Here is a 26,365-nt window from a genome sequence, read left to right on the forward strand (position 1 = left end):
TGCTGTGGCATCTGTTGGTGGACAAGGTCAAGAACAGCCTGGATCCCTTGGAAAAGATGAGGGTGGGGTGGAGGGGTGATGACACAACACATTCTAGAATCTAGAACATCCTGCTTTGCTCAGAGCAGACCCTGAGAGAACTTTGTAGCTACCAGTTGAATTAGATTCTTTCATTCACGTGTGCATACGTGCATGCATTCACTCACTCATTCGAACACTCTTTGGACTGCTACTGTATGCAAGGAACTGTGCTAGGAGCTTTTAAAGAATTAGACTGACCCACTGGATGAATTTGGAACAATCTCCATTACGTAAGTGAAAAAAGCAAGCTTCAGAACACTGTGCATAGAATGCTACCATTTGTATTAAAAATAGATATATAAATATACATATTTATAAACTTGTAAATGCATAGAATTGCTCAGAAAGGGTACACAAGATCTAGATAACAGTGATTAATTCTGGAGGCAGGCTGGGGAACTGAAGGCTGACCTCCAATAGGAAGCTTACTTTGCACTGTATATTCTTTTGTATTGTTTGGATCTTACCATGTATATGTATTAATTTTTCAAGAAAAAAAAAAACAGTAACAAAAAATTTTTAAAACAAGTAAAAGAAAGTGCGCCCAGAGCTGAGTATACAGTGGCGAACAGAGCAGGCAGGGGGTTCCTCTGTCTCGGGGAAGGCAAAGTCTGTCGAACTTGCTAAGCCACAACTGTTAAGTTTTCAAAACCAGACTGTTTACATAAGTTAGGGGAACAGTTCTTTCTACACCAATTATAGTAATTCGGCACATCGTTGTACAGAGATAAAGCAGTTGGAAAATAAATACTAGTCATCTGTCAAGCCTGAGAGTGTATTCAATTGTAGTTTTCTACAAGGGTTGGGAGCTTATCTGTTTAACTTGATCAGTAGATCATTCACTCCAGCTAACGGGCACATAAGCACTTGTTACAGCAAGCATTTGCTGATGATAGCAAATGATAGGATAGCACATCCATTATAGACATCTTAGGAAAAGAGCAGAAGATACTGGACCCTGAGGGAACCATGTTTTCTGGGATGCCCCCGCAAAATGATGGTCTCCAAGGCAAGGTCAACCCCAAGGTAAGTGAAAGGTCACGGGAACACCTCCTCTGCTTCAGACCGTTGCGCACAGATGTTTCGCGCAGGGTTCTCCTCGGGCTGACGAGGCACAGACGGACTCCAAGGAGAACCTGGCACTCCGGGGGGCACCCCAACCACCCGGGAGGTAGGAAAGCCGGTGTCTGGGTGGCTACAAAGTGCTGACAGGCTGGGAGCCAGCCAAAGCGGCCGGGCCACGAAGACAGCACGGGGGTGCCGCCGTGGACTTTAGAACCAGACGGGCCTGACTCGCCACCGGCACGTCCCGGCCGCCCCGCAGGTTCTCTGTTCCTCTCCGTGAGATGGAGGAGGGGTAACTGGGAGATCCTCGTGATTACGAACATCACGGCAAAGTCTCCAGCAAGATGCAGGCCGCGCAAGCAGGGCCCACGAGCTGTTTGCTGGCGTCACCACGGCCGCAGCGTGGCCGGGCCGGCGGCATCCGCGTCCACACCCACGTCCACGTCCACGGCTGACGGCTGGGAGGGGGAGGGGGTGTGCACTCCACCCCCCCCCCTCGGCCCCTCCCCGCGCGCCCTAAAGGCAAGAATCCCTCGCAGGTCTAGGGCGCCTCCACTCGCCGCCTCACAAAGCCCGGGGAGCGAGTTGCATGGGAGTTACTGGGACTATTTGGAAGGGGGGAGGGGGGCGGCGGTGAGGTGAGGGGGTTTGTTAAGAGCCGGTTAAGGGCAGAATCCAGGCTGTGCCCCAGGTCTCCCGGTGAGTAGCTGGACATTCTTTCCACTCCGCACCATTCCCAGGAAAGAGCGGCGGACCCGGGTCGGCGCGACGGTGCCCAAGTTCACCGCCCCCGTCCCTACTCCCCCTACTTGCTGCTCGGGAGCAGGAAGAGATCCGGCAATCCATCCCAAACCCTTCTCAGAGCCTCCTCGGCAGTGTTCCTGTGAACGGACCATGCGGTGCGGGGTGGGCACCTGCAGTGGAATTAGGAAAGGGACGACAGCCAAGATGCGGGGAGCTCAGGCCTTGCAGGCGGCCTCACCGCCTGCTTGGGACAGAGAGACACGGCGGCCTTGCCAAGTGTAGCAATCCTTAAACAGCAGAGTCTGACGCCGAGGCGAGCACTAAGCGTTCTCAGGGCCATGAGCATTTCCACTCAAAATCTGGCATTGGACGAAAAGAGAAAATGTACTGTTCTTTCTGTTGCGGAAAGGTCAGGTGTATTTGACTGACTTAACAATTTACAATCGCTATTCAATGCCTTCCTTGAAAGAGCACCTCTAAGAACTCAGCCAGCACCCACTTGCCTTGGCTGCACTAGATCCTGCCGGGCCCAGTGGCACACCCCGGCCGTGCAGGGCTGCAGTAGCGGCCTGGGTCGGAGGTCAGAGGACACCTCCACACGGCCTGCCCCTTGGCTTGGTCAGGCCCGAACTCTGCCGCGGGTGGAGAGACAGCCCAGCCTCCCCTAACCCAGATTCTGCCGCACCCGAGAGCTCCCGGTGGGAGCAGCAACACCGGGACCTCTGCGAGACAATCCTAGAATTCCCCCCCTCTACCCCTCCCACCACCACCACCGGTAAAGGTTCTCTTAGGAGGAAAATCCACTTGTAGGAAAGATGGGGGTGCCCAGAACATTTCAATAGGCCCTACGCCAAAGCTGCTAGCCCTGGGGAGGCCTTGCAGGGGCCCTTTGACCAGTATTAGGACCCAGCCCTCACGCCCTTAGGAGGTCTCTAGAGGACCGAGGACCGAGCTCCTGGTTTCCTAAGCACAGCTCCAGAATCTAGAGCGGACCTTCCTCGGACAGCAGGCACCGTTGCTCTCCCTCAGAGACGGGACAGTGAGGGAAGTCTGGGAGAGACTGAAGTGGAGCAGGGTGGGGCCAGGCTCACCTGAAGAGGAATACAAGAGCCCACCTGCATGGTCAGAAGATTTTTTTATTTGAAATAGAGTCTGAGCAACATGAGTGTAGCCAGAGGAGGAGGGGCTGACCTGCCTGAGGCGGCAGCCTCTCTAACGGCACAGGAGCGAGAGAACAAACATTCCAAGGTCTGGGCGCCCCCGGCCCCCGGCCCCCCGGCGGCACAAGGACGCACAAGGACGCACAGCGCCTCCGGCCGGGCTCCGCCTCTCGCGGCCTGCCTGCCCTGGCGCGGTGCCCGCTCTCCCATCCGAGCGGCGAGGGCGGCGCTGCAGGACTCTCTCCCACCCACAGACAGGAGGAGCCAACGTGACAACTCGTTCTCCAGGACTATTTCGGGGGAGAAGGAGTCAGAGAAGACAGGAAGGAAGGCAAGGTGATCAAGGGCCCTCACCGAGCCGGCCCGGGGGGAGCTCTCCGAGGGAGTGCGCCAGCACCCTCAGCCCTTCTCCGGCTCTGCGGGCAGGAAGGAGAGCTCCGAGGAGACCCCCGGCTGAGGGCAGCACCCGGGAACCTCCCAGAAGAGCACAGCGCTGAGGGGCTTTAAGCCGAGTTGACAGCGTTGGGGCCGGGCCACGTAAGCAGCCTGGGGTTGGAAGGACACGGACAGGAGTTGGGGTACCAAGCAGCAGCACGAAGCCATAAATAACAGAAGCAGATTCAGAGCTGTGAGGGTCCTGGGCGACCACACATTTCCCGGGGCTGGGGGACACCCGGCGCCCGCAGCTCAGGGCAGAGACACTGCTCCAGGGCACAGCCGGCCGCACTCCACCGGCGCGGGGCCTCCTCTCTCCCACTGTCCCCGCGGCGGGCGGGGGCCGCCGTGGCACCACCCCGACCGCACGCACTGCGGAGCCTCCGGTCACAGCTGAGGGGCCGGTGCGTGGCTGTCCTGGTCCTGAGAGGCCTGTGGGTGACTCTGAGCATCCTGGGCACCGTCCTCCTCAGAAGCCGGGCCTAGTGATCTCGCCTCTGGGTCGCCCAACAAAGGCTCTCCGGCACATTCTTCCAGTCCGTTCTCCCTGGTCTCCATGGACATCTCCTCCCCGGAGCCCTCGTCTGGCTCCGCCTCCTCCTCCTGGTCTCTCACCTTGTGGACGATGAAGAGGTGGCGGCTGAGGGAGCCAGCAGAGGTGTAGCAGAGGCCACAGAGGAGACACTGAGCCGTGGAGCTGTCCGCCTGGTGCTGAGGTATGTGGCTCTGAAACTCGAGCCCCGAGTCTGTGGCAAAGCTGCATTTCGCACACTGGAACAGGGATTTGTGCCTTTTGGTGGAAGAGACCGCCGCGCCATTGCTGCTGCCCGGAGCGTCCCCGGCTCCGCTGCCTGGTCTCTTCAGATGGCTCACCTGCAGGGGAGACAGCGTGAGCCGGGCCGCGGCCCAGGCCAGAGCCCCACACCCGGACGCGCAGAACCGCCGCCCGGCCAGGCTCGCCCCGCCCTGAACCGCGGCTCTGCATCTGGTGCCTGTCAGGTTCTCCCGCGTGCTCGTGTTCTGTCTCATGTCACGGATGCATGTGGTGCCACAGCCCAAAGCTATGGGAAGGGCAGAGGGAAGACGAAGTCCCTCTCGGCCCACTCCCCAGGCCCACTCTCCCTGAGGTCCCTCCCAGAGACCGTCTGTGCACGCACAGAGAGACAGCTGTCGTCTTTGACAAAATGAGAGCGTTACACGCACACTCTCCTTCACCCTGCTTTTTCCAATTAAGGACATGTGTTGGCCGCTGTCTCTGTGAGGGTTCGTTCTCCTAAGAGCGGCACTGACGCGTCAGAGGGGTGAGGGGTGAACGGTCCCCTCTGGCCGACACGGCGTTGCGCTCCCTCATTGCTTACGGCACACAGCCCTGCAGTGCGGTGCACGGACCTCTGCAGGCCCCAGGCCAAAGATGTAGGACAGATAAATCCTAGGGACAGAACTGCTGGATCAAAGGGCATGTGCATCTGGAGGGGGGTGGGGTGTGCATCTCAATCACAGACAGATGTCGCCAAAACGTCAGCAGATGCCCCACCTGCTGTGTGTGAAAGGGCTTCTGCCGACCAACGCCCTTTTCCCAGTAGCCAAGAAGGAACGCCCTGGAACTCCAGGCAGCCCTCAGAATTTCCCAGACACGACTGACCCTCTGAGGAGCAGCCCTCCCTACCATGGGGTGGGAAGAGCCTGCCGTGAGGAGGGGAAACCACGCTGTTCCAGAAGTTCACCAGAAATGGGACGAGGGCATGGAACGGGGATGATGTCGTAGAACGAGGGTCAGGATCCCAGGAGTCTAGGCTTGGCTCCTCCCGGAACGAGTGTGCATGTGTGAGAGAGAGACACACACACGCACGCGTACACACTCAGGTGAGCACTGCCCTCCTCAGCCCCGCTTGCACCACCCCCCCGGGACTAGAGGGGCAGCCTCAGGATGGCATGTGTGAATCCACTCCAGGGTCCACACAACAGGTCACATGGCTAAGGAAGGGATCACAGTGACAGGGAAGCCTCGGGAAAAAAGGCTAGCGGGCTGTCTCCCAGGGCTCTGTCCCTGCCCTTTACCTGTGTGCGGTCCCCAGGTGGGTCACACAGGACTGGAGAATGAGCCACAGTGAGGGAAGCTGTCACTGCTGCTTGCTCCAGGGGCTCACGGAGCGGGCCGCTCCAGGGGCAGGGCCACACTCACCTGAGGGGAATGTCCGCCCGGAGGTCTGACTTTGGACGTCTGGCTCAAATCAGGGCTTCTGATACCATGCATAAGGCTGATGTGGCTCTCCAGGAGGGAGGGCCGAGGAAAGCTCGGGCTGTCCTCTGTGCAGTACCTGCGGGAGCACAGCCCGAAGACAGGGTCTGAGACGACAGGCCCCAGGGAGCCCAGCGGGGCCGCACGCACCCGGCAGGGAGGCGAGGTGCACGCTGCTTCTGGCTCCCGGGGAGAGAGTCTGGAGCAGGCGGAGAGCTGGCTGGGGGGGGGTCATCAGGCTGGCCGGGCAGTGCTGGGCACTCCCCAGAGACATGGAGCTGGCAAGCCAGCCACGGTGGCAGACAACAGCAAGTCAGAATATTTGTCCTGGCCCTGAGCCATGATCTCACTCTCCGCTCCCTGATATCACTGCCCAGAGGCCCAAGGGCTGGGCTGGCAATCAGCAAGGAAGAGGCCAGGGTGTGTCTGAAGCACAGACACGACGTGGAAGCCTCTTGGCCAGACAGGGCACATGGTCCCATCACCATCACCATCACTCCTCCCAAACCTCAGGGCTGGTAGCGCTGAGCGGCAGTGCGGCCCAGGGTGGGGGAGGTAGGAAGGGGGAGGCTCAGGGGCCACCAGCGGCTAGAAGCTGGTTCCCGACCGGCCCTGCCTCCTGACTGAGCATCTGTCCATGAGAAGCTCGCTTCTCTCTTGCTTCCGACCCCGATCTCACAGCAGAGAAAAGCCCCAGTGGTGCCGGCGACAGCCTTTTTGAATTTCAGGCCTCCTGGCTCCCACCTCCAGGCACTCACCCACAAGTATAGACTTTCTTCACTGTGTCGTGGTTGTTGCGGATGTGTTTGCGCAGGCTGTTGGGGGTGTGGAAGGACTGTTCACACTGCCGACAGGGGTACCGCTTCAACGTCTACGGGAGACGACAGGACGCAAAGCATCAGAACTACAAGGCCCTTCCCGGTGCAGCTTTCGACTCGGGCCATGTAGGTGGGAAGACCTCAGGATCTGTGGTACCCACCCTGCCCGAGGCCGGGGGAACCCTAAGGGGCCAGCCACATAAGGGGGCTCTGACCCACAGGACAGAAGTCCAGAGTCTGGCACTGCCTGGTGACCACGTGAGGACACTTACCCGACCGTGGCTCTTCTTCATGTGGGACACATAGTTCTCCCGATCAGGAACCCACTCCTGGCACTCCTGACAGGTCCAGCCAGTGTTCCTCAGCCGGGGCCTGGCCTCAGCCCTGCGATGGGCCTCAGGCCTGCCCCAGCGGCTAGAGGACAGGGAGCTGCCCCGAGCAGCCACGCTCGTGGCTGGGGGCTCGGTGGGAACTCGAGAGCCAGGGCGGCTTGAGGACGTGTCCGATGAAGACTGGAGGCTTGACAGCTCGTCCACGTTTCGGGGAACACCGTGGGTGCTCTGGGGATGGGGAGAGCGATTACTGACTGGGCAAGGGGAAAGATGCACAGAGTCAGACCCCCGGCCTGAGGCGCGTGCCCTCCTCCCCAGCCTCCTTCCCCAGGGCACCCCACCTTGACATGCTGCATCAACTCCGGCTTCTGCAGAAACAAGAGTGGGCACTCGGGGCACTTGAAGACGCCCACCTGCGTCTTGCTGGCATTCTGGTAAAAATGCTGCTGAATGTGCCTCTTCTTGTTGAAGACCATTTCACAGGAGCACTTATAAATGAGCCTGGAGAGACAAGGCCCAGGGCGTGAGGTGGCCAGGCTCTGTGCGCAGAACCTCCACCCCATCTCCGCTCTCTCTGAACCAGGGTCGGGTTTGGGAAAGCACTACTCTAAGCCGACGTGGCTACTCCCCTGCCTCGGGATGCCTTCAGTTGAACCCCAGGCATCTCCGCCGCCCGCCGCGGCTCCCTGGTCTGTCCCAACACCTTCCGCGGTACACCCAAGCCACTCCGCTCCGGCCCACAGGCCTGCTGGCCCTGGGGCTCACTCACTGGGAGGGTCTGTGAGGCTGGGTGGGGTGCTGAGTGGCGCTGTGGTCCGCGGTGCTGCTGGCAGTCTTGAAGGCCATGGGGCAGAATGCACATTTGTGGAAAACCTGGCAGTGTCGCTCCTGGATGTGGCTTTTCAGCAAGGCCAAGGTCAGGTGGACGACCCCGCAGTGGATGCACCTGGATAGGAGTGGTGGGGTGTGGGAGGCGTGTCAGACCTGGAAGTAGTGCTGGAAGAGGAGGGACGGAGGGCAGGAACAGAGCCAGCTCGGGGGCCCTCTCTCCCCCTCCATCCTCCACACGTACATCCTGAGAGCCTGTCTGCCACCGTCTGGCACAGTGCGGTCACCAGGGCCCCCCAAGCCCGAGGCTATACCTGGAAGAGAAGGGGGAAGAAACCCACCCCACCCCTCACTGGCCAGAGAGAAGCTGGTGGGAATGGAGAGGGAGGGGAATGCTTCCAAGACGACATGAACAAAACCCTCCGAAGTGCGACACCACTGCGGGGGTCCGAGAGGAAATTTCAGGAGGAGGCCACGGAGAGCGTGTGCCTTCCCACAGGCTGGTAGTGAGTGGGCGGGGATGGCCACTGCACGCAAAGTGCGGTTGGGAACCGCTGCGCTCGCCCGAGGCACAGGTACAGTAAAGCACGCAGCCTCAAAGCCCTGGAAGGAATCCTCCCGAGAGGCACTGTCCAGGGGAACTTGTGGTGACAGCAGGTATGTTCCGTACTGTCCTGGCCACGTGGCAATTTAAATTAACAAAATACAATGGCCAGTCGTACTGGCCACGTGTCTGACGTGGCCGGCACCGTTCTGGGCCACGTAGCTCCGAAGTGTCGGAGCACCTCCCTCACGGCACCGTGGATAACTTTTTACTTCTTTCTCCCCCAGGTTGTATTTTCCGAGCTTTGTTTAGCAGATATATCACTTGTAGCATGTATGAACTATCTTAAACCATTTTTTCCTGAGACTGAGGCATGTTGGACTCTTCCGTCAACTTCACAGTCTCCCTCTATAAATCTGGCCTTCCCTTTCCTCAGTCCCATGAGCCTATGTGACCTCCACGCCATCCTCCATCCACTCCGGGACCTAGACTAGACTAGACCCTGTCACACATTCATTTTTTCCTCCTGCCTACACACACACCCCCGTCTCCCCTCTGTGAGAAAACACCTTCCCTGTGCCCAACCATGCCCCTCAAGGTAACTTTGAGCTCCCTTTTGTTGCAGTATTGCCTGAACCCGTAACCCTGACATCCCAGTAAGCACGAGAGCCTGTTGCTTTACTGAAGAAAAGGACATGCCTTCACTTAAAAATTCTCTGACTCCCAAATACAGCCCTTCTATTCACTACATGAGCCCGTTTTCACAGTCCACCTACATCATCACAGAATCCTGCCTGGTCTTTTTTTGTTTTGCCTCCTTTTCTGTGTATTGGGGGGTGGGGAGGGTTGGAGATGGAACCCCCTTTGCAAACGTAATTAGCTACAAGGAGCAGCCCACAGAACCAGAAAGCTGTTTGCAATGACCTCTGATGTGCACTCATTACTAAATTTGTGCATGCTTTAGAGTTTCTATACAGGCTACTCAATTATATTTTCTTTTCTCTCCCACTAAACAAAATAGTGACCAAGCTCCAGCACATAGAAGTACTTCTACACCACAAGGTATTGTGAGGAGAAAATAAAATCTACATATTTCCAAATTCATCCAAAGTGGTCAAGTACACCTGATATGTGTAAAGAATCTTAAGTGCCTTATTTGTGCAGTCTGACCAAACTTCAGCAGGGGCAATATAAATATACTCTTCAAAACTGCGGCTAAAAACCCATTCTATGTACTGAAGAGACATTCTTCAAAGAAATCTCACGGAAAGTGAGAACATAAAGGGGTAAAAGAACACACACCAAGTCAGTGAAAGACTGAGTCAAGTATGGTGTACAAATTGATGAAAAAGCGTGCAGAAGAGAAATCTGACCCCATGACACAACTCTTTACCAATTTTTTAAGAGAAAATACACAATTATAGAATCACATGCTATGAAATACATAAAGTTTTAGAAAAGACAAAGAGGAGTAAAATACTTAATTGTCCTAATAATCACAAATAATAAAAAAATAACATATCACTAAGAACAGTCTAAACTTGCTCCTTTATGACATCACTGGCCACTCTCCAAACTTTCAACAAAGATCAGAATAACTTACACAATTCTGAAATTTATATATAATGTATGTACACATTTTACGTGAAATACATACGCATAAAATATATATAAAATGTAGTTTGACTATGTCTTCAAGAAAAGCAAAAATAACACAAAACAAAGTAAGACTGTAAGACTCTGTAGTAGAACTCAATGAAACGGAGCATAGGTACACTCTGAGAATTCACTGAAAAGTAGAATACCCACAGAATGGGAGGAAATATTTGCACAACATGTATCTGACCAGGGACTTATATCCAGGATATACAAGGAACTCTTATAACTCAACAGTAAGATAATAAATAACCCAATTTAAAACTGGGCAAATAGACATTTCTCCAAAGAAGATACCCAAATACCAAACAGAAAAGATGCTCAACACCGTGAGCCATTGGGAAAATGTAAATCAAAACCATAACGAGACGCCACTTCACCCCCACAGGGACGGCCATCAGCAGAAGTCAGACAGTTACAATGCCAGCAAGGATGCAGAGAAATAAAAAATCTCATCTGCCCGCTGGTAGGAACACAGAAATGGTACAACCACTTTTGAAAACAGTCTGGCAAGTTCCTCAAAAAGTTAAACAGAGTTACCAGTTGATCCAGCTCTTCTACTCCCAAGTATCTACCCAAAAGAATGGAAAATGTGTGTCCACACAACTGATGCATGAATGTTCATCAGGGGCATTATTCATAATGGCCGAAAGGTGGAACCCCAAGCGTCTATCAACTGGTAAACGGCTGAGCAAACTGTGGTATCTACAGACAGGGGAATATCATTCAGCCATAACAAAGGAGTGAAATGCTGACATATTACAATAGCGATGAATCTTGGCTAAGACTACATACTCTATGATTCCATTCCCGTGAAATGTCCAAAAGAAGCAAATATCTGAGGCAGAAAATAAATCAGTGGTAGCTGAGGGATGGGGGAATGGAAGGGTTATGAATATAGAGTTTCTTTTGGAATGATGAAAATGTTCTAAAATTGGTTGTGGTGACTGAACAACTCTGTAAATACACTAAAAACCATTGAATTGTACACATTACGTGGGTGATTGTATGCTGTGTGTCTAAATAAAGCTGATACAAAAAAATATATGTGAATAGCTGAAGATCTTAAGCACAACCAATACCGTACTAGTGTTTCTGTCTTCTCAGTTCAACCACGGGCCACTGAAGATTTTAATGTCAAGATCTCCAGTAAGCCCTCTGGCTGAGTCACATTACACTATTCTCTAACATGCCTTACAAAAAGGCTTGACAGGGGCATCTGGGTGGCTCAGTTGCTTAAGCATCCAACTCGTGGTTTCAGCTCAGGTCATGATCTCTGGGTCCTGGGATCGAGCCCCGAATCCGGCTCCCTGCTTAGGGGGTAATCTGCTTCTCCCTCTCCCTTTGCCCCTCCCCCTGCTCCCTCTGTCTCTCTCTCTTAAATAAATAAATCTTTAAAAAAAAAAAAAAAAGGCTTGACAAAGTGAACTGCTTTTGAGACACTATGTTTCTTTTTATTCTTACAGATGAAAGTAAAATAAAATACTGAAATAAAAGACCAAGGCGCCCAGGTGGCTCAGTTGGTTAAACGTCTTCCTTCAGCTCAAGTCATGATCCCAGGGTTCCTGGGATTGAGCCCCACATCGGGCTCCCTGCTCAGCGGGGAGTCTGCTTCTCCCTCTACCCCTCCCCCTTGCTCATGATCTCTCTCTCTAATAAATAAATAAAATCTTAGACCAAAAAAATGCTATGAATCTATCTGTGTCATTGGAAATTCCTTGGATTCAAAATTCAAAGATTAAAAATTTAAGTACTGCTTGCATTTTTAGTGGATTGGACTTGATCTTGGAACTAGCAGCACATGCTTAAGTCACAGCTGGAAAGGTATTTTGTAAAAACACACGTCCGGGTTGTTTGGTTTAAAAATGTGGCCGGGGTGGTGGGGGGCACCCAGTTGGCTCAGTCAGTGGAGCCTGCGACTCTTGATCTCGGGGTTGTTGGTTCGAGCCCCATGTTGGGGGTAGAGATTACTTAAAAAAACAACAAAAACAGTGGCCTGGGATGCTGCCAAGCAATGCTCTTCTGCAACCCAGTGGCAAGGACTTTGGATAACCCATCTCTGGTTTGTTCTGTTTCTCCTGCACGTTAGGGTCTCCATTTCCCGTAACATGCAAAAGAAGCTAGTCTGCATTTGGAAGTGCTTACACCGGGACACAAGCCTGGGAGTCCCCACAGCCCCTCCCCACCCCTCCACCCCGTCTGCGAGCCACCATCAAGCTTTAATGCCTCGACTCCCTAAAGCTCTCCCAGATCTACCTTCTCTCCATCCCCACAGCCGCCGTGCCTCAGCCGGAGCCCCCAGCCTCTCACCTGGACCATCACACTCGCCTCCCCACCAGTCTGGGCTCTCTCCTCTCCAACACATGTCGGCTGCCCAGAGCCATCTTCCTGAAGCACGGGTCTGGCCAGACACTCCCCTGCTCCCCTGCTCCAGATCCATCTGGAGCCCCTCACTGTCTACTGGAGAAAGTCTAAGTGTCTGCCGAGGACTATAAGGCCTCGCCTGGGCCTGGCCCTACCAATGGCCCTACCATTGCCCTGGCCTCATTTCCCACCCCACCCCGAGTTCATCTCCCCGCCCCCCCAAAATGTTCATCACTCCTGTAACCTTTTGTGTGCATTGACATCCCTGTCCGTACCCTTGCCAGACGTGCTCTCCCCCTTTCTCTTGCTGCAAAACCTACTAACTCCTCTGTGAGCTTCCCTGACCACCCCTACTGTGGGGCTTACCGCTCTGCGTTACCGTCACTCGCGCGGTCTGCGACCCACCACACTGAAGCCCCTGACGGCAGCAGCTCTGTCCCAATCCCCTCTGTATCCTGAGTGTCCAGCATAGCGCTACAGACCATGACAGGTACTCAAAAAGAAAGTGATTCAATGAACTAAATCAATATTTTTTTTTAAATACTAAAGAGAAGAAAACCTTACTAAATTTGGACAAAATTACTTTTCAGGTGTGAAAGTGATAACGTAAAAAAAAAAAACATCAGAAGATGTAGAAACTCTCGACTGTAGTAGATCAGTAAAGGGGGGTCTCACTGAGTGGCTGTAAAAGTTAGAGATCAATGTGTTTGGGAGGGCGTTTTCCTCCCCATTTTGATCTTTTTCCTGAAAATGACCTCTTGCCTACATTTATTTGACATGTGGAGGAGACTCAGTTTAAAATAGTTCTCTTGGTTTTACTATGAGGCTGATCATTTTTCCATTTTCAGGTTGTGCTTGTTTCTCAAAAACGGACAAAAATTCATCAATGTAAAGATACTAAAGCCCTTTGCACCTTTCAGTTCCAGTTGTTAATGGAAATTGAGAACATCTGAAAGTACTGCAATCAGTAAATGTATTACTGTAATGGTACTTTAAATTTAACATGCCAAACACAGTAGCTCTGTAAGCAAATTAACTTTATACGCTTCTAAAAACCAAACTAATCCCCCCAAACTGTCCCTTCAAAGCTACTTTTTCATGTTTCATTCTTGTAACTCCTTATTCTTGTCCCCCTGCCTCTGCCTGTTCTCTAAAAGTAAGAGCACCTATCCAAATGCCAAGTACCTTCCTGTCTTCCAGGCTGGGCCCAGGCCCCTTAAGACCAAGGCTCACCCTGAAATGAGCTCGGCCCCAGGAAAGGACCGGCCACTGGGCCGCCCCGGACAGCACGCCAGGCAGCACCCACCTGTAGCCCACCTTGCGGGCATAGTGCAGGCAGTTTTCCTTCACGTGGGTCTGGAAGTAGGCGGAGCGACAGAGGGCCCCACACTCCGGGCAGCAGTAGGGCGACTTGTGGGCGTGGATCCGCTGGTGGGCGCAGAAGCTGCACTGGTTGGGCAGCAGCATCTGGCACACCTGGCACGTCTGGGAAAGAGCACCGAGAGAGCAGGTCACGCAGGCGCCCCAGGGGCCGCGAGCTCGCGGCTCTCCAACCGCAGCGGGCTGGCCTTCCCGGAACAGCGCTCAGGATAGCCAGCCCCCAACCATGCTCTCGTCCGCCCTCCCAGGACACCCGGCACCCCCAGGCCTCGTCAAAAGCATCGATCCACCCAAGCAAGCTCTGCCTCTCACCTTATTCGTCAGAGGCAGAACTGGTGCTATGTTTCCAAAGATCAGTCCCGCTTCTAGGACTGTGAGTGTTCCTTCCCTCAGGCTTAGCAGACCAGCTTTTCCTTTCCAGGGGCCAAAGGCACTTCTTCAAGTCTCAGACCCCACGCCACTGCCAGACCCACCAGGCCCTCCGCCCCCGCCCAGCAGAGGCCGATCCTGCTGGACGCCTCTAGCCCCGTGGCTCCGGGACTTCCGGAGCAGACCCGATGGGCCCTCAGAAGCCCCCAGGGCAGGTGGACTGAGTGGTCTTGCCAGTGTCCGTGCCCTCAGCCCTGCCTGCCCACTCGGGGCCGTGCCGAGCCACAGCTGACCACACGTGCCCACAAAAAAGGGCGGAGTGGGCAACAGCTCCCTGGCTCCCAGACTCAGGAGAGGACCAGCGGGGAGAAGTCCTGCAGCCCACAGCGCAGACAGCCCGGGGGCTGCGCGGGCACCTCCATCAGCACAGGCCCTTGTGAGTCAAAAGGGGCCCACTGTGCTCGCGCTTCCCTGCGGGGGCCACTGACCTGGGCCCAGACGAGTGGCTTAGAGGGACAAGTCATTGGGGAGGACAGGAAAAGCAAAATCCAGAACATGGAGCCTCTACAGGACACACAGCCCCGTTTTTTCAACAAATAGATTTCAAGGGAAAAACAGAAAAAGGAAACTTATAGATTAAAAGAAGTTCAAGAGAAATTTTCACATGGCAATGTATAGCACTTATTTGGACCCTGATTCAAGCAAGCCAACTGTAAAGAGAGATGAGACAATCAGAGATATTTGAACACCAACTTGATAATGATATTGGGACATTTGACACTTAGTATTAAGGTCTGATAATAATAAGAAATTATCATGATTATTAGTTTTGAGATGTGATGATACTATATCCATGGTTTTTGTGAGGAAAACCTCATATTTTATAGCTACATACTGAACTATTACAGATACAGTGATGCTGGGACTTGTTTAGAAATAATCCATGAGCTGGGAGGGATGGGTGAGAAAATACAAAAAACGAGATGGGCCAGGAGTTGGCAATTGTTAAGGGAGGGTTTGTTATGCCTTTCTGTCCACTTTTACATATGTTTGGGACATTCCATAATAAAAAGCCTTTTTTTTAATATATTACTTTGGGTGCACAACAGTAAGTAAGAAAGGAGGGAGGATGACCCCCCCACACACACACACAGGCACACCTACACATATTTGCAAAACAGGAGCCATGCAGAGATAAACCACAAGTGAACAGAAATGGTCACTTATGGGGCAGGAGGGAACAGAGTGAAAGCAACAGGGATTTCCAAGACTTCAGGGAGGACCTTATCATGTAGTTTTAAGCTTGGAATCACATAAATGTTTTACATAGGTTTTTTTGTTGTTTGTTTTTGTTTTTTAATTCCAACACCTGTCACCAGGTCCAAGGTTTTGTTTTTAAGATTTATTTATTTGAGAAGGAGGTGGGGGGGGAGGGGGGGCAGAAGGAGAGAGGAAGCAGACTCCACGCTCAGCATGGAGCCCTGTGCACGGTTCAATCCCACGACCCTGAGATCATGACCGGAGCTGAAACCAAGAGTCGGAGGTTTAACTGACTGAGTCACCCAGGCACCCCCTGGGCCCCAGGTTTTAAAACTAGATAAAACTGGGACGCCTGGGTGGCGCAGTCGGTTAAGTGCCCAACTATTGGTTTCGGCTCGGGTCGTGATCTCGGGGCTGTGAGATCAAGCCCCGAATAGGGCTCAGAGCTCAGCACGGAGTCTGTTTAAGATTCTCTCTTTCCCTCTCCCTCTGTCCCTCCCCCCCAGCACACGTGAAGGCATGCACATGCATGCACACTCTCGCTCTCTTTCTCTCTCAAATAAATAAATCTTAAAAATATATATATAATTAAACTAGAAAAACAAAAACATTCCCTAAAAATTGAGAAACAGAAACTAAATAACCTAACAAGGTATCAAGTTGGTGACATAACCATATAGGAAAAAGACTTGTTCCCAGTGACCTTTAAAATGCAGTATTTTGACTTATACATCCTTAATGGGATCTAAGAGCAGAAAGAACTGCAAATATACCCTCGACTTTATGTAGTTGTCCTAATGTTAAAAATAATATTGGTATTGATATTTCAAAATTTGTGTGTATATGTGTATGTGTGGTAGGAAAATCTTAGGAACCAAGATTTTCAGCATAAAATCAGTTACATAAAAACTCCATAATTTTACATTTGAATACCAGTATAAACTCATGATTTTTCTTCCCCTTTTTTTTTAAAGTAGGCTCCATGCCTAATGTGGGGCTCAAACTCACAAACCCAAGATTACATGCTCCACCCCCTTTCTTCTTTTTAAAAACGTATACTTCTGGGGCGCCTGGGTGGCTCAGTTGGTTAAGCGTCTGCCTTCAGCTCAGCTCATGATCTCAGGGTCCTGGGATCGAGCCCCGTGTCGTCTCCCTGCTCAGCAAGGGAGTCCGCTTCTCTCTCTCTCTCCCCCTGCTTGTGCTCTCTCTCGCTCACTTGTTCTCTCTCTCAAATAAATAAATAAAATCTTTTTAAAAAAAATATATATACTTCTTGGGGCACCTGGCTGGCTCAGTCAGAAGAGCATGCAACTCTTGATCTCAGGGTCATGATTTTGAGCCCCACACTGAGTGTAGAGATTACTTAAATAAATAAAACTTTTTCAATAAATAAATAAATACAATAAAAACACATACTTCTCAGCTCTGGCCACGGCAAAGGCCTAGTACCAGATATACCCAGCAAGCATCTCTGGTACCCAGAATGTGACGTCTAAATACCATTCCTCACTGCAAGAAACCTGGCTCTTGAGAAGGATGGCCGATTGCACATTTAGCACAAGAAATGTGCCCAGGACATCCTGTTGGGACTGAAAGTAGGGAAGCTTCTTAGGCTTCATGAGTTCATGTCCACAGGACGTAGGAGCCAGCCTGACAGAGCCCCACGACCAAAGACGAAACAGCCTGACCATGGAAAAGCGACTGACCCCAACATACCAAACATGTGAAAACCAAAGAGTTCATTGTAAGAGCAACAGAGGAGGCCACCTCACGCCCATTAGGGTGCCTACCACCAGAGGCAAGCAAACAGACGGACAAAACAGAAAATGACAGGTGTTGGCGCAGATGTGGAGAAACTGGAACCCTTGTGCACTGTTGGCAGGAATGTGAAATGGTGCAACCGCTGTGGAAAACAGTATTGGGGGGGTTCCTCAAAAAATTAAAAATAGAGTTACCATATGATCTAACCATTCCACTTCTGTGTACATACCTGGAAGAACTGAAAGCAGGATCTCCAAAAGATATTTGTACATCGTGTTCATAGCAGCATTATTCAAGCAATATCCAAGAGGTGGAAGCAACCCTAGTGTCCATCAACGGATGAGTAGATAAACCAAATGTGGTACAAACATGCAACGGAATATTATTCAGCCTTGAAAAGGGAGGAGGGACACCTGGGTGGCTCAGTCGGTTAAGCCTCTGCCTTCGGCTCAGGTCATGATTCCAGGGTCCTGGGATCGAGTCCCACATCGGGCTCCTTGCTCGGCAAGGAGCCTGCTTCTCCCTCTGCCTGCCTCTGTCTGTCTCTCTCTCTGATAAATAAATAAAATCTTTAAAAAAAAAAAAAGGGGAGGAAATCCTGTCACGTGCCACAATATAGGTGAGCCTTGAGGACACTATGCCCCAAGTGCAATAAGCCAGTCACAAAAAAACAAGTACTGTATGATTCCACTATGTGAGGTACCTGGAGTCAAATTCATAGAAACAGAAAGCAGAAGGGTGGTTGCCAGGGCCGGGGCGGGGGGGGGGGGGGGGCGGGGGGAGTGGGAAGCTGTTTAATGGGTATAGAGTTTCAGTTTTGCAAGATGAAAAGAGTTCTGGAAATTAATTACACAGCAGTGTGAATGTACTTAACGCTACTGAACTGCACAGTTAAAAAATGGTGAAAATGGTTAACTTTATGCTATGTGTATTTTACCACAATTTTTTTTAAATAATAGAGGACAGACTCTTAATACACTATTTGAAACTATTAGGACATCAACTCACTACTGTAAAAACTGTTAACTAAGGGAAATAAATTAAGTATATATCCCATTTTCCAACATAAACTATATTTCAAAGTAACCAAATAGTGCTCATCGAAGAAGGAAAGATATTTTACACAGAACTCCAGCTAATAACTGAGAAAGAAATTATAAAATTACAAAACACCCTTCTTCAACTCTTAATAAAATTACTGACTCAAGGAGCAATTATTAATGAATATTAAAATAATTAGGTAAAAGATAGGGAACTTTACAACGAAGGGATCAGAACATCCCCACCTAAACATACCGATCATGCTTAGTATCATTAAAACGGAGACAATCTGGGACGCCTGATTGGCTCAGCCAGTTAAACGCCTGCCTTCGGCTCGGGTCATGATCCCAGGGTCCTGGGATGGAGTCCCACATCGGGCTCCCTGCTCTCCCTCTGCCTGCCACTCCCCCTGCTCGTGCTCTGTGTTAAATAAATAAAAAAAAAAATCTTAAAAAAAAAAACTGAGACAATCAAGGACTCTATGCCTCCCTGAAGTCATGAAATATGAAGAACATGATATCCCCCCCCCGGCAAAACTGCCTATTTCTGGTCGACAGATAAAATACAGGGTATTGAAGAATGAATTAATTGTATAAGGAAGCATCAGTCAAACCCATAATTATCCTGGAAAATTCTCAGGATGCATGAACCAGTGTCTTCAACAAATCAATGCTATGAAAAACAAAGTGGAGGACCTGGTGGGGCAGAGTGGGGAGTGGTACTGTTATAGACTGAGAAATTTAAAAGACAAAAACAAATGCTAACATGTGGTCCATATTTGGATCCTGATTCAAAACAAGCCCAACTATAAAAAGATCATTTTTGACATGAAAGGAAAACTTGTATATGGACTTGTATTAGATAACATTAAGCAAGTGTTCCTTTTGTTGGATGTGACAAGGACATTATAGTTAAATAAAAGCGTTAAGACCAAGAAGAAACTGTGCTGACAACATCCCAACAAGGTGGCTGGGGATGCAGGAAGGGCCCCCCTCCAGCCCTTGCAGGGGTAGGGGTATCCAGTACAGGGGAGAAGTCGGAAGGCCTGCACGTGCTCCCCTGCAGTCCCTACGCCAACTAGAGTGAAGCCCAGCCCGGCTCCATCCATCTACACCCTTCCCCGCATATGGCCTGAAGCCTGGGTACTGTCTCAGGAAACTCAAGTCCACCAGCCAGCAAGGTTAGGTTTTGACCCCAGACCTCAAACCTTGTCCTTTCCCTGCGACTCTGAGACCACATTTGTTGGCAGGAGATTTTGTGAGGGATCTGCACTGGGCTGAGAGAAGCCTGACAGCCTTCCTGGGTCCCCTCTCCCTTTCCTGTCTGGGGGCCCAGCTCCCACTAGAGGAGAAGATGCAGGATGGGGAGGGGGGGGTGTCAGCCGAGGATCCTACACCCCAACCTCTGAGGGCTCAGGTTTTAGAAGGCAGGTGAGGAACAGTGGAAAAACACCAAGCATGAGACCTCTGCTGACAATGGTGTTCTGACCACATGACCTAGAAGAAGTGGTCAGCTATGTGGGGACAGCTAATGCGGGGGACAGCAAGAAGACTGAAGCCCCAGAGCAAAGGGCCAGGGTCGCCACACTCCATCTGACTCATAAGAAACACAATGCAAACTGAGGAGAGAAGGCGAAGATGGGAGGGGACAGTGAGCCTACAGCTCCTCACAGAAGGACACAAGCCACCAAACTCCACCTCGTGTCTCCACCCCAACACTCCCCAGGCTCCACAACTCCCCTCCTCAAGTGCACTCTGCACTTTCCCGCACCTCTGTTCCCTATACCTGGAACACCCACCCCCCTCCCCCAACTTTTCTTGCAGGTCCAACTCAAATGTCCCAGCCACTGGGCACCTGCCCTCCGCCCCGAGTCACGGTGAGGTAGTCCCTCCAAGGCACTCTGTGCAACCACGTCCACAAGCCTTTCAGCCCCAAACTTAGTCTGCCTCACCCTGTAGCAGGTGAGTGGTGAGCCCTGCCCGGGCTGAGCCCCGCGCACCCCGGGGCCCAACAAGGGAGCCTCCCTCCACACCGCGCGCACTCGGGACACTGGTGCAAAGCTCCTCAGCCACAGACAGGTAGGCAGGCCCCTGCTGCACTAAAGTAAAAAGCTGCTTTGCTTTCCTCCCAGGCCTCTGCAGCCCCGGCTTAGGGAGGTTCAGGGAGGGGGCGCGCTTGTCTGGGATGTGAAGAGAGTCACCTGGAGGAGGAAGGAGAGAACCTTCTGGAGGCATGTCTGGAGGCCTACTTTCACAGGACCTGGCGAGTACAGACAGCCACCGACACGGAGGGAGCCAAAGGGTCTGTTCAGCACAGACTGTCTTCAAAAAAAAACAAAAACCAGTCTCATCAGCGTAACCCAGAATCGGAACAAGCAGATAAGCGTGGCTGCCTTCCTAGAGTGGCGGGAAGGCAGACGAGAGAGGCCCCCAAAGCCTCTGCCCCGGCCTGCAGGCCTGTCTGCTCTCCTTCCGCAGCCCTGCCTTGGCCCTACCGCAGCCTCCCCGCGGGGAACGACGCCGGGCACACCGAAGCGCGGGGCGGTGGCGCACCCGCCTCGGCCCCCCCAGTTCTCTGGGCGCGTGCGAAGCCCGTGCTGGAGCCTCCCGGAGCCCAGGGCGCGGCCCAGCAGAGACCAGCCCGGCCGGACAGGGCGCCCCGCCCGCCCAGTAGCGGGCCGTGGGGCGTGGCCACAGGCGCGGGGCGGCGCGTCCCTCTGCAGAGCCCCCGAGCGGCGGCGAGCGGCGAGCGGCGGGGTGGGGGGCAGGACCCTTTCCCCAGTACACACCCAGCACGCCGCATCCCGGAGCGTCACTAACCATCAAGCCAGGCGTCTTCTTCTAAGACTCATTAGGCGCCCCCGCATCAGGGAGCTTTTTCTCCATGCCCAATCATGGAGCTGGCGCAAACCCGGGGGCTGACAGCCATCGCAGGAAGGGTCTGCTTACCAGCCCCTCGGTCTCCTCCGCCGTCCTCTGGAAATGGGCGGCCATAGCCATGTAGTCGCGTATCTGCCTGTGACATTCGAGACACTTGATTCCGTGCCGGATCAGCCTCACGGGGTCCGGGTAGAGCGGCAAGGCCGGGAGGGTTGGGCTGGCAGTGGCCGCGGTGAGGCCGGGCTTGGGGGAGGCGGGGGGCGCCGGGGCCGCCGGGGCCGGGGAGCTGGCGGGGGCCGACACAAACATCTGGTCCACGGAGATGGGCTTCACGAGCAGCTGCGAGCACTGCATGACCAGCCCCTTGCTCTTGTGGTCGCGGGCGTGCCGGAGCAGGCTGCACTTGTTGAAGAAGAGCAGCGTCTGCGAGCACAGCGTGCACAGCACCTCGATGTGGACGCTCCGCCGGCCGTAGTGCTGGGTCAGGCTCTTCTCTAAGGCAAACGCGTCCCCGCACTCCAGGCAGCAGTAGCCACTGGCCGGCACGTGGATCCTGCTGTCGGCGGGGGGGCTGAGATTTGGCGCGTAGAGGGGCACGGGGTTGGAGCTGTGGAGGACCTTGTTGAAGACCTCCACCACCAGCGGGGCGGCCTTCCTCACCTGGTGGACCAGGGGAACCGACATCTGCGGGAGCTGCGTCTGGCTCCGCCGCTGCGCCGAGGACTTGGCCGTCACGGACGCGGCGACGCTGTGCGGGACGAGGTTCAGGTTGGCCAGGTGCACGGCCTTGGGCAGGAGGGTGGCAGGGCCCGGGGCGGACGCCTGCAGCGCCGAGCTCTGCTGTTGCTTCTTGCCGCTCTGCGCGCCAGGGGCAGCCCCCTTTGGGCCCCGGGGCCCGGAGCTGCCGCGCGGAGACGCCGCCTCACCGGGCCTCGGGGCGCCCTCATCCCCTTTCTTGTCACCCTGGGGGCTCCCGGAACTTGTGCCCACCTCCGGAGAGGGCGCCACAGCCGGCAGGGCGGTGCCCTCGTCCTCCGGCGCCTCGCTGGGGGCCTCGGCAACGGCGCTCCCCAGAGGTGACCCAACGGGGGACTTGCTGGGATCGTCAGGGTCCGGCAGGATCCTCGTGACCGTCCGTTTGATTTCCCCCGAGGACGTCTTAATGGTTTTGATTCTGACTTTGGGGATTGCTGGTGGGGAGCTGGCGGCCACTGAAGGGGAGCTTTTACTACTGCTATCACTGCAGATGCTCCGAGGGCTGTCCGATGGCTTGACGTTCTTTCTGGTGGCCTCCAGGGGGCTCCGGGGACTCTTTGGTGACTTGGGCATTTTGGGGCTACCTTTGGAGCCCTCTTTAGTGGGCCCCGAGGGGTCCTTTGCATGGCCGGGTTGATCCTCCTTGGTGACGCTGGCCACTCTTTTGGCCTGCAGGGCCACCAGGGCTGCAACACAAGAGGAAAGCTTGGAGTGAGCTGGCTTCAGGCGCTGCCTGGGGGGGACTGACGAGCAAGCGCCAAGTTCCAGGGCAAGCCCCTTCGGCTCTCCAATACTGTTGCTGGGGTGGCTGTTGAATTCCAAAGCTTCCCCGAAGAATCGACTGGCATCCAGCTCCTTGTGAGGCTCCCCCACCTTCTGCCCACCTCGCTCGTGTTCCTGTTGACTCCCCAAGGGCAGAGGTTCCGGCTTGGGCTCCTTCTTACAGAAGTGATCAAACATATGGAGCTCTGGGACCGGAAACTTAGCCAGAGCCTCCAGGACTGGGCCCCCCACAGGCCCACACCCAGGAGGGGGTGGAAAATAACTGTCAGAGTGCTTGGGCTTCATTCCAAACCCATTATCTTTGATGGCATCCTCAGGTTCTGGGCTGGAGATTGGACTGAACTGGTTAAAGGTCGGTAACGGCTCTGACTTGGAAGGTTCTAGCTTGCCAGGGAAACTCCTGGCACTGTCTCCGTTCATGAAAGTGGAATCAAACTTCCCACAGTTGTGGCCCAGGTTGTGGGGATCTGGAGGCAGGTCCGAGCCCCGGAATCCATTGTGTAGGAGGCTGGGAGCAATGTGGTCTTTCTCCGCTTCAAACGACTCCTGGCGGCTGGTGTTCTTGACAATGACACTCACGGCCGGTACATCTGAGGATGATCCTGAGTGAGACAAGGACACACTCTCATCCATGCACATGCCTGGAGGTTTGAGGGGACTCTCATTCTCCTCACTGGGGGTCTGGATGGCCTCCTTGGCATCGAGGCTAGTGGGGTCTGGGATGTCAAAGGCAGCCAGAAGGTCATCAAAATCTGGAGTTTTCATATCCCCCATGGCTGGATGCTGGCAAGGGCTACAACAGAAACAGAACAGAATCAGTGATCCCCAGGATCCCACTGGACTCCGTCCAGCACCATCTTCATCACGCTAATACACATGCACACAGCCAGGATGCACATACATGAACCCCCCCAGACTCTGGGAAGTCACACACCTGACTTTTACCCCAACAGGTTTCCAAAATGCTGGGGACATTGGGGGAGGGGTGGAAAGAGAAGTTCATATGCAGTGACAAGACCGCCTGGCCAGTCCTAAACATCAGTACCTGGAAATTCCTAGCTGGTTGCCTGGCCAAAAAGAGAGAGCACTCATATCACACCCCCTCAATTTCTCAGGGACTATCAACACTCCCTAATCACATGTACTAGCAAAAAACCAATCACTGAGAGCTTCAAAAAAACAAAAACAAAAACAAAAAACAAGCATGGCTCAGCACCTCTTTTCTTCGGAAAACTTCTGATTCAAAGATGAGACGTGGCTTTAAATTCTGCTAATTTAACTCCTAGTATTTAATCATTAACTTTGTAAATTTGGTTTTTTGCTGGATGAATTCAACCAAATCCAAGATGATTTGCTATTACCAGGATTTATGCTAACTGTCTCATAAATAAACTCCAGCAAATTATATCATCTCCTAGGCCTTTTTTTCCCTCTAGTCAGTGTCTGCTTGATTCCTTCATTTTCACCTAAAACTCTTACTGGCTGGCGAATGGATCACTAAATGTGAGGGGCAGAGCAACTCTAAAAGCCCCACATGGTTATCAAATGGGCCAGGGAACAGCGTCAGGGAAACCCCAAATTTTATTTTAACTTAATAGACAAAGAAAAGAAAACCCAGCTATTTCCTTCATGCTCTGGAGAAGGAGAACAACGGCACTACGGTGACAGAGGAAAGCCAAGGTCCTAGGAAAGAGGCCTCCCATCAGGAAATCACTGTAACGCTCAGCTAGCTGGCTCCAACCTGCTGGAAAGAGGAAGAAAAATCCCACCACCTCCCTTGTTCAGCCACGAATCCTCCATCTGCTTCAGCATCCCAAAGCCTCACTTGCTTGCATATTTCTTGCCCTACACTTATACTGAAAACCTGTCTGGGTGCAGAATGACACTACTCTTTCAGAAAGCAGTACAGTGGCCCCACAGAACCAGACATGTGGCAAATCCTCAGGGCCAGGAACCCCAAGGCCAATGTTCTTATCTTAAGAACAAAAACCCCCAAAAGCTATACACAAAAGTATACAGCATTATTAAAACAACACAAAAGAGGAGCGCCTGGGTGGCTCAGTCATTAAGCGTCTGCCTTCGGCTCAGGTCATGACCCCAGGGTCCTGGGATCGAGCCCCGCATTGGGCTCCCTGCTCCGCAGGAAGCCTGCTTCTCCCTCTCCCACTCCCCCTGCTTGTGTTCCCTCTCTCGCTGTGTCTCTCTCTGTCAAATAAATAAATAAAATCTCTAAACAAAACAGAACAAAACAACAACAACACAAAAGAGAGAGACAAACACACACAGAGAATCTAAATGTCCAAGAACAGGGAATAATTAAATAATTGATAGACTATTAGGAGGCCATTAAAAATCCTAATTATGACATTTACACAGCAACATGGAAACTCACTTACAGTACTAAGGCACCTGGCTGGCTGTCAGCAGAGCACGCAACTCTTGCTCTCAACTCTTGTGAGTTCCAGCCCCATGCTGGGGTAGAGTTTACTTAAAAATAAAAAATCTTTTTTTAATAATTTCCTTTTTTAAAAAAGATTTTATTTACTTATTTGAGAGAGAGGGAGAGAGATAACACGAGCAGGGGGAAGGGAGAGGCAGAGGGAGAAGCAGACTCCCCGCGGGGCAGGGAGCCCGATGTGGGACGCGATCCCAGGACCCTGGGATCATGACCTGAGCCAAAGGCAGACGCTTAAAGACTGAGCCACCCAGGCGCCCCCAAAATTAAAAATCTTAAAAAAAAATCACTTATAGTGTTTAGTTAAAAAAAACTAATACAAAAAACATCGTCAGACTATAACAATATAAAACTAAGTATGCATTTGAGCCAAGATTAAAAGAAAGATAGTTATGCAGGGTGGTGGGATTACCAGTGGGTTATTTTTTTTAAGATTCTTTCTGTGCTGATAGATTGCTTTTATAATTTTAAAAGGGATAAATAAAGGGGGGGGCACTTAGAACCACAGGGGAGAGGCACCTGGATGGTTCAGTCAGTTGAGCATTTGACTTGATTTAGGCTCCAGACACGATCTCAGGGTCCTGGGATCCAGCCCTGCGTCAGGCTCTGCACTTAGCAGGGAGTCTGCTTGAAGATTCTCTCTCCCTCTCCCTCTGCCCCTCTCCCCACTCCTGGTTCTCTCTCTCTCTCTCTCAAATAAACAAATCTTCTACAAAATTCAAAAGAAGAACCACAGGGGAGCAGGTGCTAGGGCAGAGGTGTGTCTGTTACCAACCCCTGGGGTCAACAGGCTTGCAGGTTTGGTTTCTTGCCCCCCTTCCAACCCCCAGCAAAACACATCTGTCTGCTTAAGAGTTCTCACAGAAAATGAAAAACACCCACCACTGGGAATATAGCTAATTATGGTAGAGAATCGCAAAGTGAAATACCAATTATCTAAACTAAATACAATTGGCAGAATACCTCTTTGAAATGAGATGTCAGGTTGTCAAGTTCCTGGACACAAATGACTGCCTCCTGGAAACAGGGGCCCATAAGCAAGAGGAACATGCTGGCTATCCAGGAGAGCACTAACATCCCCAAACCAAGTAAACCGCTAGGCAGGCCGATCCTAACTAGAAGGAAATGGCTCTGCAATACCTGCAGTGTAAGTTTCTTTCTTTCCCTCTTCCCCCCTTTTTTTACAATCTGGGGGGGAAAAGATTGAGGGAGAAGGGCAGAATGGATTGGTCTCTTCAAGGGGCTGAGAAAAGCTCGTGAGGGAGGAGAGGCAGTAGGTGGTGGTGAGTGCCAGGATTAGCGGGCGCCTCCTACCGCCTAACGTGAAGTCCGGGAGCTCACGGCAGAGACGAAGGACAGCAGAAGAAAGTAACGCTCTCCACACAGGGCAATCTCAGGGCTTGGCTGAGAATGGT

General features: G+C 52.5%; 1 protein-coding gene across 7 annotated transcripts in view; it reads right to left on the bottom strand.

Annotated features, from left to right (window-relative positions):
- Positions 1–3,006: 3,006 nt before the first annotated feature.
- The window catches only part of ZNF592 (zinc finger protein 592), a 47,250-nt gene continuing 23,891 nt past the window's right edge, over positions 3,007–26,365 (bottom strand). For 4 of the 7 annotated variants that reach the window (XM_054513285.2, XM_064569840.1, XM_045899337.3 and 1 more), the window contains 8 exons: positions 21,026–23,288; positions 13,573–13,751; positions 7,644–7,820; positions 7,216–7,375; positions 6,815–7,102; positions 6,483–6,595; positions 5,668–5,803; positions 3,007–4,358 (listed from right to left, as the gene is read on the bottom strand). In XM_054513285.2, the coding sequence (XP_054369260.1) occupies positions 3,873–4,358; positions 5,668–5,803; positions 6,483–6,595; positions 6,815–7,102; positions 7,216–7,375; positions 7,644–7,820; positions 13,573–13,751; positions 21,026–23,269 (3,783 nt within the window). In that variant the 5' untranslated portion in view covers positions 23,270–23,288 and the 3' untranslated portion in view covers positions 3,007–3,872. Of the gene's footprint in view, positions 4,359–5,667; positions 5,804–6,482; positions 6,596–6,814; positions 7,103–7,215; positions 7,376–7,643; positions 7,821–13,572; positions 13,752–21,025; positions 23,289–24,891; positions 24,983–26,365 lie in introns of all 7 variants that reach the window. The other 3 variants (XM_064569841.1, XM_064569839.1, XM_054513284.2) reach the window with 1 other exon arrangement.

Source organism: Mirounga angustirostris, unplaced genomic scaffold (genome assembly GCF_029215605.1).
Source record: "Mirounga angustirostris isolate CCGP_5_RB_7025 unplaced genomic scaffold, mMirAng1.0.hap1 SCAF_9, whole genome shotgun sequence".
Taxonomy (NCBI): domain Eukaryota; kingdom Metazoa; phylum Chordata; class Mammalia; order Carnivora; family Phocidae; genus Mirounga; species Mirounga angustirostris.